A 13482-nucleotide genomic window follows, 5' to 3' on the forward strand; every position below is an offset into this window, starting at 1 on the left:
CAGGATGGGGTTCTGTAGCACTGGGACCTGGCAGTGGTCCAGATGCTGACGAGTGGTGTAGCCTCGGGCAAGTCTTCTCACCTACTGAGCAGACTCAGTTACTTCATCTGTAAAATGGGACTAAACGCCCCCGTTGCCTCAGCATCAAATGAGATCATTCGAAAAGCACCTTTTAAACATCATTATCGATTACAAAAAGCAAATGGGAAGCCGGAGCTGACCTCAGAGGGCTGATTTGGCACAGCACTTCAAAAATTCTCATTTTACAATGCACTAGGCGCGAGTTTGTCTCGCTGTTGGGACCTACTTCCCTCTCACCTAGCACCCGCCCTGGGCCTGAGAGCCACGGTGGGGCCGTGCGTACAGGAGGGAGGGAGGCGCTGTGGGGTCCCGGGCAGAGCTGCCGAGAGCCCCGGCCCCGCATCTGACTCGCGCTCTCTCGGCGGTACTCCGGGCCGGGGTCCCTAGGCTGGCGCGCAGGGCGGGGAGCGGCTGCGGGCGGCAGGACAGGCGGGGCGGAGGGCGGCGGGCGGCTACGCGGCCTGGGCGGAGCCCACCCCGCCCTGGCCCTAGCGGTTGCCCTGCCCCCGCCAGCCCGAGGCTACCCGGGCCCGCGCCGCCCTTCTCTTTCTACGACAGCTGCCGTGGGAGCCCTGTAAGCCGTGCCGCGCGTCCTGCCCGTCTGTCCCCGCAGGTAGTCGCCCGCCACAGCCGCGCCATGACCACCCAGCAGATCGTCCTCCAGGGCCCGGGGCCGTGGGGCTTCCGCCTCGTGGGCGGCAAGGACTTCGAGCAGCCTCTCGCCATTTCCCGGGTAAGAGCAGCTGGGACGCGCGTGGAAGCGGGACGCTCTGGGAGGGGATGAGCGGAGACTGGGCCCCCGCTGGCGCTGTCGGGGACGGAGTCGGGACCGCCGCGGGGCGCGTCCAGGTGCTCTCTTCGTTGAGCGCTCTCCTAGCTCCCGGGCCCCGCCGCTCGCCGCCGCACCTTCGCGGAGGCTGCGCTCCGGGCTGGCCGGCCAGCTGCGGGCGCGCTCAGTGTATGCCAGAAAAAAGAAGGCAGTTTTCGTTCCTTGGCCCCGGAAGCGCGGCGGGGCGGGTGTTAGTTCTTTGTCGACCAGCGAGGGGACGGGGCGCTGGAAGATGGCACTTCTTCCCAAATCTAAGTGCAGCCGAACGCAACAGGAAAGACCTGGAAAGTGAGGTGGGGTGGGTGGCAAGTTTACTGGGGTGGGGGGTAAGTGGGGTTAACCTAAAAAAAACAACCGAAACACGTTCTTTGGACTTGATCCACGGCCGAGGCTCGCCCCTTGAATGCCTTTTGGAGAATGTGCTGGATTTGGGAAATAAACACAACAAACAAACTCAAGTAAACCCTCTTGTTCATTCTTCTCCCCTCTGCGGAACGTGGCCCCGCCGTCGTTCTTCCTAGCATTCCCAGATTATCTCCTTCCCCTCCCCGCACCAGCCCTTTTTTCTCAGGGCATGAGTAGATACTGGGATGGGGTTTCCACCTGGGCTGGGGTGATGGTGCTTGAAATCTTAGAGGGGCCTCGGATCTTTAGAGGGACTCGTTGTATCAGGGGCCACCAGAACCATTGCCCCCCTGACCCAGACTCAGTGTTCAGAGGTCTGGGCTTTCGCCATTTAATCTGGCCAAACACAGGTTGATGTCCCACTGAGAGATGTCACGTTAAGTGCTTGGGCACCAAGAAGAGACTCAATAAGTCCCTCGAATGAGGAAAGGGAGAAAAAGAAGTCCCCTTTCTTTCCAACCATGGCCACTCCTTGCCCGTAGGCGGCACATTCCATTCTTGGGCCCTTCAGCCTGTCTCCCAGGCCTTCTAAACATCCTTTTTTGCTTGGGGTTGGGGGAAGGGTGGAGAAGAAAGGGAATGATCCTTATGGATCCTTTTGACTCAAGCCCCTGCCTCCAGCAGCTGAAGGAGTTTGGTGGGAGTTGCAGGAGAAGAATTGGTGGCCTCCTCTTGACTTGTCTGCCAGCCACAGTCCTACCCATGCTTCTTTCCGGGTTGGCCTGGCCCGGTGAGGAGGTCTTCTCTGACTATCTCACCCCGCTAAAAGAGTAGGCAGGTGTCAGTTTTTGGGCCTTATCTTCCACCTGTTTGCCTCGTCCCACAGAGACCTCTGATTATTCTCAAAGGTACACACCGCCTTTCCAGCCACCAGCCGAATTCCTCAAGCGCAGGAACTGTGCCTTCCCCAAATTGCCCCCAAGCTTGGTGCAGACCTGTGCCTGGCCGGGCTGGGTAAATCCTTGCAGGCTTATTAATAAATGCTTGTCTAGGGAGGACATTGCCTCTGCACATTTCAACTCGCTTACCTCATAGTCCATTTGTCCCTGTTCTTTGTGTCTATAATTAACCTGTCAGCCCTCTCCACTTCTGAAATTTATATATGACATGAAACCCTTTTTAAAGTAGTGGAGGATGTATTGGCAATCTGTTAAAAGGGCAGTTACTGCCTTTCATTTTAGCTGCTTTTAAAAGTCTTAATGCATGAATGAATGAGGGAATGGGGTGGAAAACACCACACTGTGAATTCATCGGTTTTTACCTTCATATATTAATGAATTCATTTATTATTTATATTATTTATCGATGGCGTGTGCACGTGTTTAATGAGCAGGTATCATATTCCAGAAACCACTCAAACTCTTGAGAAATGAGGGGGCACAGCTCCATTCTCAAGGTGTTCATAGTCTAGTGAGGGAAGCTAATCTTTATAATGCCTTTGGCAGGTGCTTTAATTGAAAAGTGAAAGTGACTCAGAAGAGGTAACCTTTTCATGCTGACAGTAATTTACTTGTTTCTCTTCAGCTTCTTATTAACACATGGAAAAATTGTGAGCCTGTTCACCTCATGGGAATGGGAAAGTCATTGTTATAAAGGGACCCTGGGATGGCCATCTGAGATCTGGTGCTGGTCCAGTGTCATGCTTGAGCTGTACCTGGGGTGAATCTTCCACTGTCTAAGGCTTCCACTGTCTAATAAAATGAGACTTAAAAAAAAAAAAAAATCTCTGCAGTGTGGATAGCACCAGCCCCTGGCTGTGAGTTAAGGTATGTGACAGTGCTCCATAAATAGTGATAGTGAGGAAATGTGAGCATTGACAAAGAGCTGTACACACTTTCTGATTGGTAGGTATGCTACATTATTTATCATCCTGGGCAGTTTGCTGGTATGATTTTGTATATGATAGACTTTGAGCCTCCACACCAAAGCAAACCATAAAATTAGGCTTGGAGAGGAGTGCCTTTTATTTAAATGACCATGTTTGCTTTCTCTTGCATGAATTATTCTGGTATTGGCTCCAGTCTTTTGCTAAACTGCTAAAGCTTCTTTTTTTTCTTTTTTTTTTTTTTTCCCGAGACGGAGTCTCGCTCTGTCGCCCAGGCTGGAGTGCAGTGGCCGGATCTCAGCTCACTGCAAGCTCCGCCTCCCGGGTTCCCGCCATTCTCCCATTCTCCTGTCTCAGCCTCCTGAGTAGCTGGGACTACAGGCGCCCGCCACCTCGCCCGGCTAGTTTTTTGTATTTTTTTTTTTATTAGAGACGGGGTTTCACGGTGTTAGCCAGGGTGGTCTCGATCTCCTGACCTCGTGATCCACCCGTCTCGGCCTCCCAAAGTGCTGGGATTACAGGCTTGAGCCACCGCGCCCGGCCAAAGCTTCTTAATATAATGCTAATCTTATGTACTTGAAATTTTTTTATTTTTCAACTTTATTTTTTATTGTGGAATAAAAATATCGTAAAATACAAATGCATAGCAAATGATTATAAAGCAAGCACCTGTATAGTCACTACCCAAGTCAAGAAATAGAGTATTGCAGCACCAAAAGTTCCCTAAATGTAACGCTATCCTGACCTATGGTAATCCTTGCTTTTCTTCATAGTTTTATCACCTAAATTAGGTATCCCAAATACCATAGCTTAATTTTGCCTGTTTCTGAACAGACTCATACAGAACATGTGTGTGTGTGTGTGAATAGCTTCTTTAGCTCCTTAACGTTTTCATCTAGTATCGTGATCAACTTAAAATTTCAATCTAGATTTCCAACTTTAAGTGGACATAGGCTAGCTTTCTTCTTTTACCCACATTCTTGTTTAGTGCTCTTGCCTTGTGTTCCCTGATGATCCAGCCACACATTTGCCACTGTTCTCTAATATTTTTTTCTGTCAGTTCCTGCTTCAAATCAACACTTGCCCATTTCCTTGAGGTGTTTTTTTTTTTAATTAAAAAAATTTTCCATGCCCATTTCTTATTCCCTCTAGTTACTTTCAAGGGAAACCTCCAGAGAAATACTCAGGCCAACATTGCAACTCAGTTTATGTTGACTGTTTTTCTCTTCCAGCAACTGATAAAAGACAGGAAGGGGTGAGGCCAAGATCAAGGGATGCCCTTAGTTGGAGGAGTTGCTCATTTGTCTCTGGAGTCCTGGGGAACCCTTTGCTAAGAACTGAGTGGTTTTGTGGCAAATGCAATGCTTATGCCTTTTCTCAAGTATCCCAAGGGGTGCTTAATAATGGATACTGTGGCCAGAGGGTCATTTCTGATTTTTAAGAGTGGTATTTCCGGATTCAGATAGATTTTACATCATGTCCTAAAGATAGAAAGAGAAGGGTTTGTCTGTGAAATTATGAAAAGCAAGAAATGTCCAAAAAGAATCATTATGTTTTAATGGCCATTGTGCTGCATGCCCCTTAGTCTGTGAAGTTGATACCTGGGAAATATTAGCGACTTCAGCTACTCACAGTTGACTTAAGGAGAGAGGGGGAAGAGGACAAATCAAAGAGAATGCCTGAGCCCGTACTGCGTTATCACCCTCTGACCAGATACTCTCCCCTCCCCAAACTCCTGATGCCAACCTTGCTGGTTTGTTTGAGGAGGCAAGAGGGAAGAACAATGGCTTTAGGGTATTGCAGCCAGGCAGATGACTGAGAGGACAGTGTCGTCTAACCATCTGGGTCATATTCTCCTAGGCTGACCAGGACTGGGAAAAGCACCAAGGAATTGCTGTGTGCTGGGACCAGGATAGGACTGGCACATTCTTAGGCCATGCCTTACTCTTGCTCCACAGAGGAGAGGAAAGCTAGCATTCTTTGCCTTTTGCAAATAAGAAAGCTCAGGCGCCCACAGGTTAGGTAATTTGTTTGAATTTACATAATTTCTCACTGGCCAACTTACTACTCAACTTCCTTGTAAAGGATAGGGTAGACACTGGAGCAAAAGTGGTTGTGTTAGAAAACTAACTTTTAAAGGATTATTTTACTTCCAGTAGGTCTCAGAGGAAAGCCTGGGGGAAGCTTCCAGGACTTTAATTGGCGGCCTGGTACAATGTCCAAGGCAGGGACTCAAGCTGAGTTCTAGTCCTGAGCACCTCGGTGAGTGATCCTGGGAAAATCATATGTCTTCTCTTGGGTTCAGTTCCCTATAAAGATAAAATAATATTCCCTGTAAAGATAAAATAATAAACAAGCAACCCAGAGGTTTTCATACCCTTTGAATATAAGAGTGTACTTTTTTTTTTTTTTTTTTTTTTGAGACAGGGTCTCGCTCTGTCGCCCAGGCTAGAGTGCAGTGGCATGATCTTGGCTCACTGCAACCTCCACCTCCCGGGTTCAAGCGATTCTTGTGCCTCAGCCTCCTGAGTAGCTGGGATCACAGGCATGGGCCACCACGCGTGGCTAATTTTTGTATTTTTAGTAGAGATGGGGTTTCGCCGTGTTGACCAGGCTGGTCTCAAACTCTTGGCCTCAAGTGACCTGCCACCTTGGTCTCCCAAAGTGCTGGGATTACAGGCATGAACCAAGAGCCCACTTTTTTTATTGTTAGAGTGTCCTAGTCTCTCATGGCATTAGTTGTACCTTCAATCATAAGTTGATTTAGAAAACACTATGAATTCAGGAGTGTTTCAGATGAATTTGTGTTCTGTTAATCACAGCAGCATCCATTTACATTTGAAAGATTTGTGTGAGAAATATTTATTTGATCTGCTTGCAATAATAACCATAGTTAAAACATATACAGGACTTTTAATATGCCAGGCACCATTCTAAGACCATAATATATTCAGTGATCTTCACATGTATTTTGTGAAGTAGGATTCAGATCCCCGTTTTACAGATGAGGGAACTGAGGCATGGAGACATTAAGTACACAGCCTGCATCATACACCAGTGAGTGGTAGAGCTGGAGTTTGGCTAGGGAGTCCGGCTTCCAAGCCTGTAGTCTTAATCTCTATGCCATAGTAATATATTAATAGCAGCTAACATTTTTTGAGTGCCTGCTCTGTGCTAAGCATGCACTTACATTATCTTCTGTATTCCCCACAACCCATGACAGAGGGACACAGAACACAAAGTCAGACAATTGCAGAGCTGGGAAGTGAAGCCAGGCAGACTCACTTCCAGGCCAGCTTTAACCACTATGTTCTGCCTCCTAATAAGCCATAACTGTTAATATTTCATTGCTAACGGTGTTAATCCAGCACACGGCTTTGAAAAGTGCTAAGGGTGGTGCAGGCTTCAACATGAGGGATAAGACACTCCTGGGCTCCACACCCTGGAGCCTCTCATGCCCCTGAGGTTGGCGGGGGTAGCTCTCCAGTTGCCTTAGGACCTCAGCTCAGAGCACCTCAGAAAGCAGCACCTCCCTTCGCTGTCCCCCCGAAAAACTGGAAGTCATAGCCCCACTTGGGAGAATTTATAGTCCAGTTATGAGGTTCCATGTCCACTTGGACAGTGAAGAACAGAAGAGCAGAGGAGTGGAAGGATTGGCTAGAGAAAGACCTGTTTGTGGCGGGTAGGAGGGCAATTGGGAACGGTTCTTGTGGTAGATGAAGATGACCAGGCAGTGAACAGTTCCACCTTGCGGTAGCCAAGCTAAGTCCAAAACCGAATATACCCATGAAACCTAAGACAAAAAAGGAATATCTGTATGGCTGTTAGCACCCTGTGTGATTATTGATATTGTTGTTAGTCACATCCTGGGTAAATCAGGCTGCTCATCCGTGGCTGAGTTCTGTGGTGTACTTTCCCATATGTAGTACACTGTCTCCTTGGTAAATGCCATAAGTACTAAAAATGATTTTCTGAAGAACACAGTGGTCTTGTAGGAGGCCAGATTCCTGACTGAAGACTCAGGGACTACTTTTTATAGACATGACCATTCGTATCAAGTAACACAATAAGAACATAGATAGGACCTAGTTTAGATAAAGATATTGAAAATGCATACAGAGGCCAGGCACGGTGCCTCGTGCCTGTAATCCCAGCACTTGGAGGCCAAGGTGGGCGAATCACCTGAGGTCAGGAGTTTGAGGCCAGCCTGGCCAACATGGTGAAACCCCGTCTGCACTAAAAATTCAAAAATTAGCCGGGCGTGGTGGCAGGCACCTGTAGTCCCAGCTGCTCAAGAGGCTGAGGCAGGAGAATTGCTTGAACCCGGGAGGTGGAGGTTCCAGTGAGCCGAAATCATGCCACTGCACTCCAGCCTGGGCAACAAGAGCAAAACTCCATCTTAAAAAAAAAAAAAAGCATACAGATAGATTAAATGTGGTTGATACAGCAAATAGTTTGCACCCATTTTTTTTTTTTTTTTTTTGAGACGGAGTCTGGCTCTACCGCCCAGGCTGGAGTGCAGTGGCCGGATCTCAGCTCACTGCAAGCTCCGCCTCCCGGGTTTACGCCATTCTCCTGCCTCAGCCTCCCGAGTAGCTGGGACTACAGGCGCCCGCCACCTCGCCCGGCTAGTTTTTTGTATTTTTTAGTAGAGACGGGGTTTCACGGTGTTAGCCAGGATGGTCTCGATCTCCTGACCTCGTGATCCACCCGTCTCGGCCTCCCAAAGTGCTGGGATTACAGGCTTGAGCCACCGCGCCCGGCCCTGCACCCATTTGTTTAAAAAAAAATAAAAAATCCTTGTGCTTCTGAAGCTGAACATACCCATACCATATAACCCAACAGTTCTCCTAGTTAAATACTCAATAGAAACTGGGTCCACATGAGTGCTAAAGGACAAGTTTGAGAATTTTCCAAGCAACACTTTTCATAATAGCCCCAAATTTGTTTTTTTTTTTTTCTTTTTTTGAGACGGAGTCTTGCTCTGCCACCCAGGCTGGAGTGCAGTGGCCAGATCTCAGCTCACTGCAAGCTCCGCCTCCCGGGTTTACGCCATTCTCCTGCCTCAGCCTCCCGAGTAGCTGGGACTACAGGCGCCCGCCTCGTCGCCCGGCTAGTTTTTTGTATTTTTAAGTAGAGACAGGGTTTCACCGTATTAGCCAGGATGGTCTCGATCTCCTGACCTCGTGATCCGCCCGTCTCGGCCTCCCAAAGTGCTGGGATTACAGGCTTGAGCCACCGCGCCCGGGCGATAGCCCCAAATTTGAAATGATTCACATGTCTAACAGCAATAGAATAGATAAGTAGTGGGTGTAATAATATGATATAAAACATCACAGCAACAAGAATGAAGAAATTACAACTATGCACAGTGACACGGAGGAGACACACACACACACACACACACACACACACACATTGAGAGAAAAAGGCCATACCTAAGAGTAAAGAGTAAATACTGTGTGATTCCATTTACATAAAATTAGACAGAATTAATCTACAGTATTAGCAGTCAGGATCATGGCAGACCTTTGTCAGGAGGTCAGTGACGGAAAGCGGGCAGAGGGAGCTTTAGCAGTTCAGGTAATGTTCTGTTTCTTTATCTCATGCTGTTTCCTTGGGTGTGTTCTGTGTGTGAGAATTCAGTCAGCTGTATAGTTACCATTTGTGCTGTATACATGTCATCCTTCAGTAAAGGTTACATAGAAGCCCGCGTAATTGTTTAAAAGATCGGACAATATAAACCTACAGAAAGGTAAAAGGCTTTCCCAATCTTACTTTCCAGAGGTAAACACAGTGAACAGCTGGCTGCAGACATTTCCAGACTTTTTCCATACACGTAGCATTTCTAAAACCAAATTACTATATCACAGTGAACTATTTGGACTTCATTGCTTTGTGCTTTCTGCCTTATTTTTACTGTAACAAATCAAGAATTAAAGATATCTTGATGTCAAGGGAAAAATACATTTTTGATATCTGCTAGATCTGGTTCAAACCTTATCTTGTCCATTTACTAGCTTGTATGTTTTTGGACAGGTTAACCCCTGAAAATTCAGTGTCCTCATTTGCAGTGTAGGAATAATAGCTCTTATCTTCAAAGGTTGTGGTGAAGATTAATATGGTATATAGAGAGAGCCTAGTGGTACTATTCAACAAATATTAATGGTAGCTACTACATATTGAGTGTTTATTACATGCCAGGCATTGTTCTGAACTCTTTACAAACGCAGTCTCATTTAACCCTTCCAACAACCTGATGAGGTTGATGCATTATGAATTTCATTTGACAAATGAAGATACTGAGTCAGAGAGAGTAATTCCCTCAAGGTTTAGTGAGTGTTTAGGCTTTGGGTTATGGGTGGCAGCTGTTGGAACTATTTAAAAGCACATAGGGCTCATAGGAGCTTGTTTGGAAACTTTTGAGGAACTTGATGACTTCTTGACCGAGTCTCGCTCTGTCGCCTGGGCTGGAGTGCAGTGGCATGATCTTGGCTCATTGCAACCTCCATCTCCTGGGTTCAAGTGATCCTCCCACCTCAGCCTCCCAAGTAGCTGGGATTACAAGCCTGCGCCATCACACCTGACTAATTTTTGTATTTTTAGTAGAGATGGGGTTTCACCATGTTGGTGAACAGGCTGGCCTTGAACTCCTGACTTCAAGTGATCCACTCATCTTAGCCTCCCAAAGTGCTGGGATTACCGGCATGAGCCACCGCGCCTGGCCTCAATGACTTCTTAAGAATTTAGTCAGGGTATTCTATTTGGCTACCTGTTTTATTATATTCCTATCTGAGAAATGGTTGTCGGTCTTTCAGACTGAGAGAGCAGCACGTCTCTTTGAACTGTCACCCCTTAGCACTAATAACTTCTTTTTGCATCATGCACAGTGTGAAGCTGGATTAAGGCACAACTTGTCTACAAGCACCTACCCTATTTTATTGCCTCATTTCCCTGAGAAAATGGTCATAGACTAACCAAGAACATTTTGCAACAGTCTTATGTTTTCAGGTCACCCTGTATAAGTGCATACAGCTTCTGCAGCTATAATGTGGCTGTGAAGTCTGTGCCACAGCCTCGGCTTACAAACATACTGAGTCAGAAGATTCTGACTAAAGAGAGTTCAAATTCCACATCTAAATGGCATCCTACAGGGCTGGGTCCTGCTTTATCCGCAGTTTAGAAACTGTTAAATTTGTACCCAGATACCTTGACACAACTATTAAATCAGCGGAGATTATGCTTAAAGGCGTGTAGCATTGAGATTGAACTTGAATCTCACATTTCTTTATCCCAGTTGTATATTATTATTATTGATACTATCATTATTTAGGCTGTCTCTTTCACTTACTTGCAGGCTTGTCTTAGGCTTGTCTTTCACTTACTTACATATTTACAATATTTAAAACACAAGAACACACATAAGATTTAACAAAAAATTGGAACATAGAAGAGGAAACAGAGAGAAGTGCCAGGAACTTTGAATCAGTTGGTTCTGTAATTGCACACTACATTTAGCTGTGAGTTTTCTGGCCAAGGGAAAATAGGACCCATGTCGAGTTATTTAGAATCTTGTTTGGAGTTAATTATACTTCTACTGGATGGACGCAGTGGCTCATGCCTGTGAAACTAACACTTTGGAAGGCCGAGGTGTGAGGATTGCTTGAGGCCAGGAGTTCAAGACCACCCTGGCCAACACAGCGAGACTCCATCTCTGTTTATTAAAAAAAAAAAAAAAATTACTTATATAATGCTCTATTTGCATAGCACTTTCAGGGGTGTTAACCAACATTACAGGGGCTATATTTTTTTGTTTGAGACAGCATCCTACTCTGTTGCCCAAGCTGGAGTGTAGTGGTGCTCATAGCTAACTGCAGCCTCGACCTCCTCCCAGCTTAAGCGATCCTCACACCTCAGTCTCCTCGAGTAGCTGGGACTGCATGCCTGGCTAATTTTTAATTTATTTAGAGACAGGGTCCCACTATGTTGCCCAGGCTAGTTTCAAGTTCCTGGGCTTAGGCAATCTTCCTGCTGTGGCCTCCCAAAGTGCTGGGATTATGGGCATGAGCCACCCCTGCCTGGCCTATTTTTTTTTTTTTTTTTTTTAAGTCTGTTTTGGTAAGAGATAGATAAATACTGTTCTGATGGATATTCCTTTCAAGGACTTTCTATGTATTTTATAGGAGTATAAGTTCTGCCCTTGAAGGCGTTTCTGGAGGAGCTGAGATTTTAGGGTCTAATTACTTTTTGTCTACCTGATGACTTTAACATTCACTCAGGGAGAGAGTTTAAGGGGCAAAGATAGTCATCATCTCTCTTGGTGTTTCCAAACCTGATGAGCATTAACATTTTCTGGGAAGCTTTAAAAATATATGGGTTCTTGGATTTCACTGTATAGGCTATCTTTGGTGGATCTGAGATGGGGTGTGGAGCTCTATCTATATTTTTAATCCCTGCCCCCATGGGATCTGAAGACCAACCTGTTTGGAAACCATTGCCTCATCCTTGCAAATATCACAGTTGGCTGAGTATTAGTGAGCGGGGTTGATTTCTGGCCTGAGGTTTAGATGCCAACTCCAAGGGGCAAGGTTAACAATGTTCCATGAAGAGTCAGGAAATTGACCTGTAGTCCTGTCCACAAATAAACCTTCTGCATAGACACGGCTTTTCGCTCAAGAAAAAGAAAAAAATGAAACAAAAACCTCTGCCTTAGAACCATTTAAACCATTTGACAAGTATTTGGTTAAAACCCCCACCTCTGTCAAAAAGGCAGCAGTACTGTTTATCATCCAGGCTGGAGTACTTCTGAGAATGAAATGGGGTGGTCTTGATAGTTAAGCTGGGAAAATAGGTTACTGTTTTGGGCAAATCAGGGTGTTTGGTAATCCTAGTCATAAAGTATTTCTACATATAATCTTGCTTTCCATAACTTTTAAACTGAGCCAGTGGTCACAAACTCATTTGTATCAAGGGGCTAGGAGGCAATCTAAGAGTTTTTTTTTAATTTTTTTTTTTTTTTTTTTTGGAGATGGAATCTCGCTCTGTTGCCCAGCCTAGAGTGCAGTGGGATGATCTTGGCTCATTGCAACCTCTGCCTCCCAGGTTCAAGTGATTCTCCTGCCTCAGCCTCCTGAGTAGCTGGGATTACAGGCACCTGCCACCACCCGGCTAATTTTTTTGTATTTTTAGTAGAGATGGGGTTTTGCCATGTTGGCTAGGCTGGTCTTGAACTCCTGACCTCTAGTGATCCACCCGCCCTGACCTCCCAAAGAGCTGGGATTACAGGTGTGAGCCACCATGCCTGGCCTAAAATTTGTTTTTTTTTTAAAAGAAAATTTACTAAAAAGGACTAATATGCTCATACTTACTCATTTTTGTTAAATTCTGTATGTTATATATGTAAAAGAACATTTTAAAAAATGCAACTTTTAAGAAGCTGGGGCCGGGCGCAGTGGCTCACGCCTGTAATCCTAGCACTTTGGGAGGCTGAGGCAGGTGGATCACAGGTCAGGAGTTCAAGACCAGCCTGGCCAAGATGGTGAAACTCTGTCTCTACTAAAAATACGAAAATTAGCTGGGCATGGTGGTGCCTATAATCCCAGCTACTTGGGAGGCTGAGATAGAGAATTGCTTGCATCTGGGAGGCGGAGGTTGCAGTGAGCCAGGATCACGCCACCACACTCCAGCCTGGGCGACAGAGCGAGACTTTGTCTCAAAAAAAAAAAAAAAAAAAAAAGAAGCTGGCATTGGGTTTATGTTGCCTAGAGTTGAAGCATATGGCCTGTTTGTAGCAGGAAGTTGCCTGGTAAATCATATTTTTCCTCATCTCTGAATCCCAGTGGGCCCCCAATGGGATCTCTGCTGTCTTTGCCCACCAAAACTGTTTCTTTGCCTATGAGAATTAAATAAGAATGTTGCTTGGCTTGTTTTAGAATCATATTTTCTTGCTGCATTCATTTCTGCTTTAGTAATTTTACAGAAGGCAAATTATAATCCCTAGTCCAAACCGTTTTTAGCACGGGGGCAATGTTTTGATCCCCTGAATAATCACAGTGAACTCTGACTCTGCCCAGTGTGTAGCATACAGAGCTCAGCGTGTTGGTTGAATCAACAAATGATGATGGACCAGACCTCCAAAATGGTTTCCCCTAAAAACTGGCATCCTTTAAGGCAGTGGAGAGGAAAAGCATTAGAGTTGAGGTTTGAATTGCCTCACCCAGCAAGCTCTACTCAATTATTTTTTCCTCATACTGTATTAGAAGAGTCAAGAAGGTAGTTATATGGTGGTATAAAGTATAATCATATGTGTATATTAGAATGGGAAAAAATGTCTAGAAACTTA

At 45.8% G+C, this 13482-nt stretch overlaps 1 protein-coding gene across 1 annotated transcript in view; it reads left to right on the top strand.

Moving 5' to 3' along the window:
* Positions 1-301: 301 nt before the first annotated feature.
* PDLIM1 (PDZ and LIM domain 1) overlaps positions 302-13482 on the top strand; it is a 55712-nt gene continuing 42531 nt past the window's right edge. Inside the window, exon 1 of the mRNA XM_010366244.2 lies at positions 302-814. Within this exon, the coding sequence (XP_010364546.1) occupies positions 719-814 (96 nt within the window). The 5' untranslated portion in view covers positions 302-718. The remainder of the gene's footprint in view (positions 815-13482) is intronic.

The sequence above is a fragment of the Rhinopithecus roxellana genome, chromosome 11, assembly GCF_007565055.1.
Source record: "Rhinopithecus roxellana isolate Shanxi Qingling chromosome 11, ASM756505v1, whole genome shotgun sequence".
In the NCBI taxonomy this organism is placed as follows: domain Eukaryota; kingdom Metazoa; phylum Chordata; class Mammalia; order Primates; family Cercopithecidae; genus Rhinopithecus; species Rhinopithecus roxellana.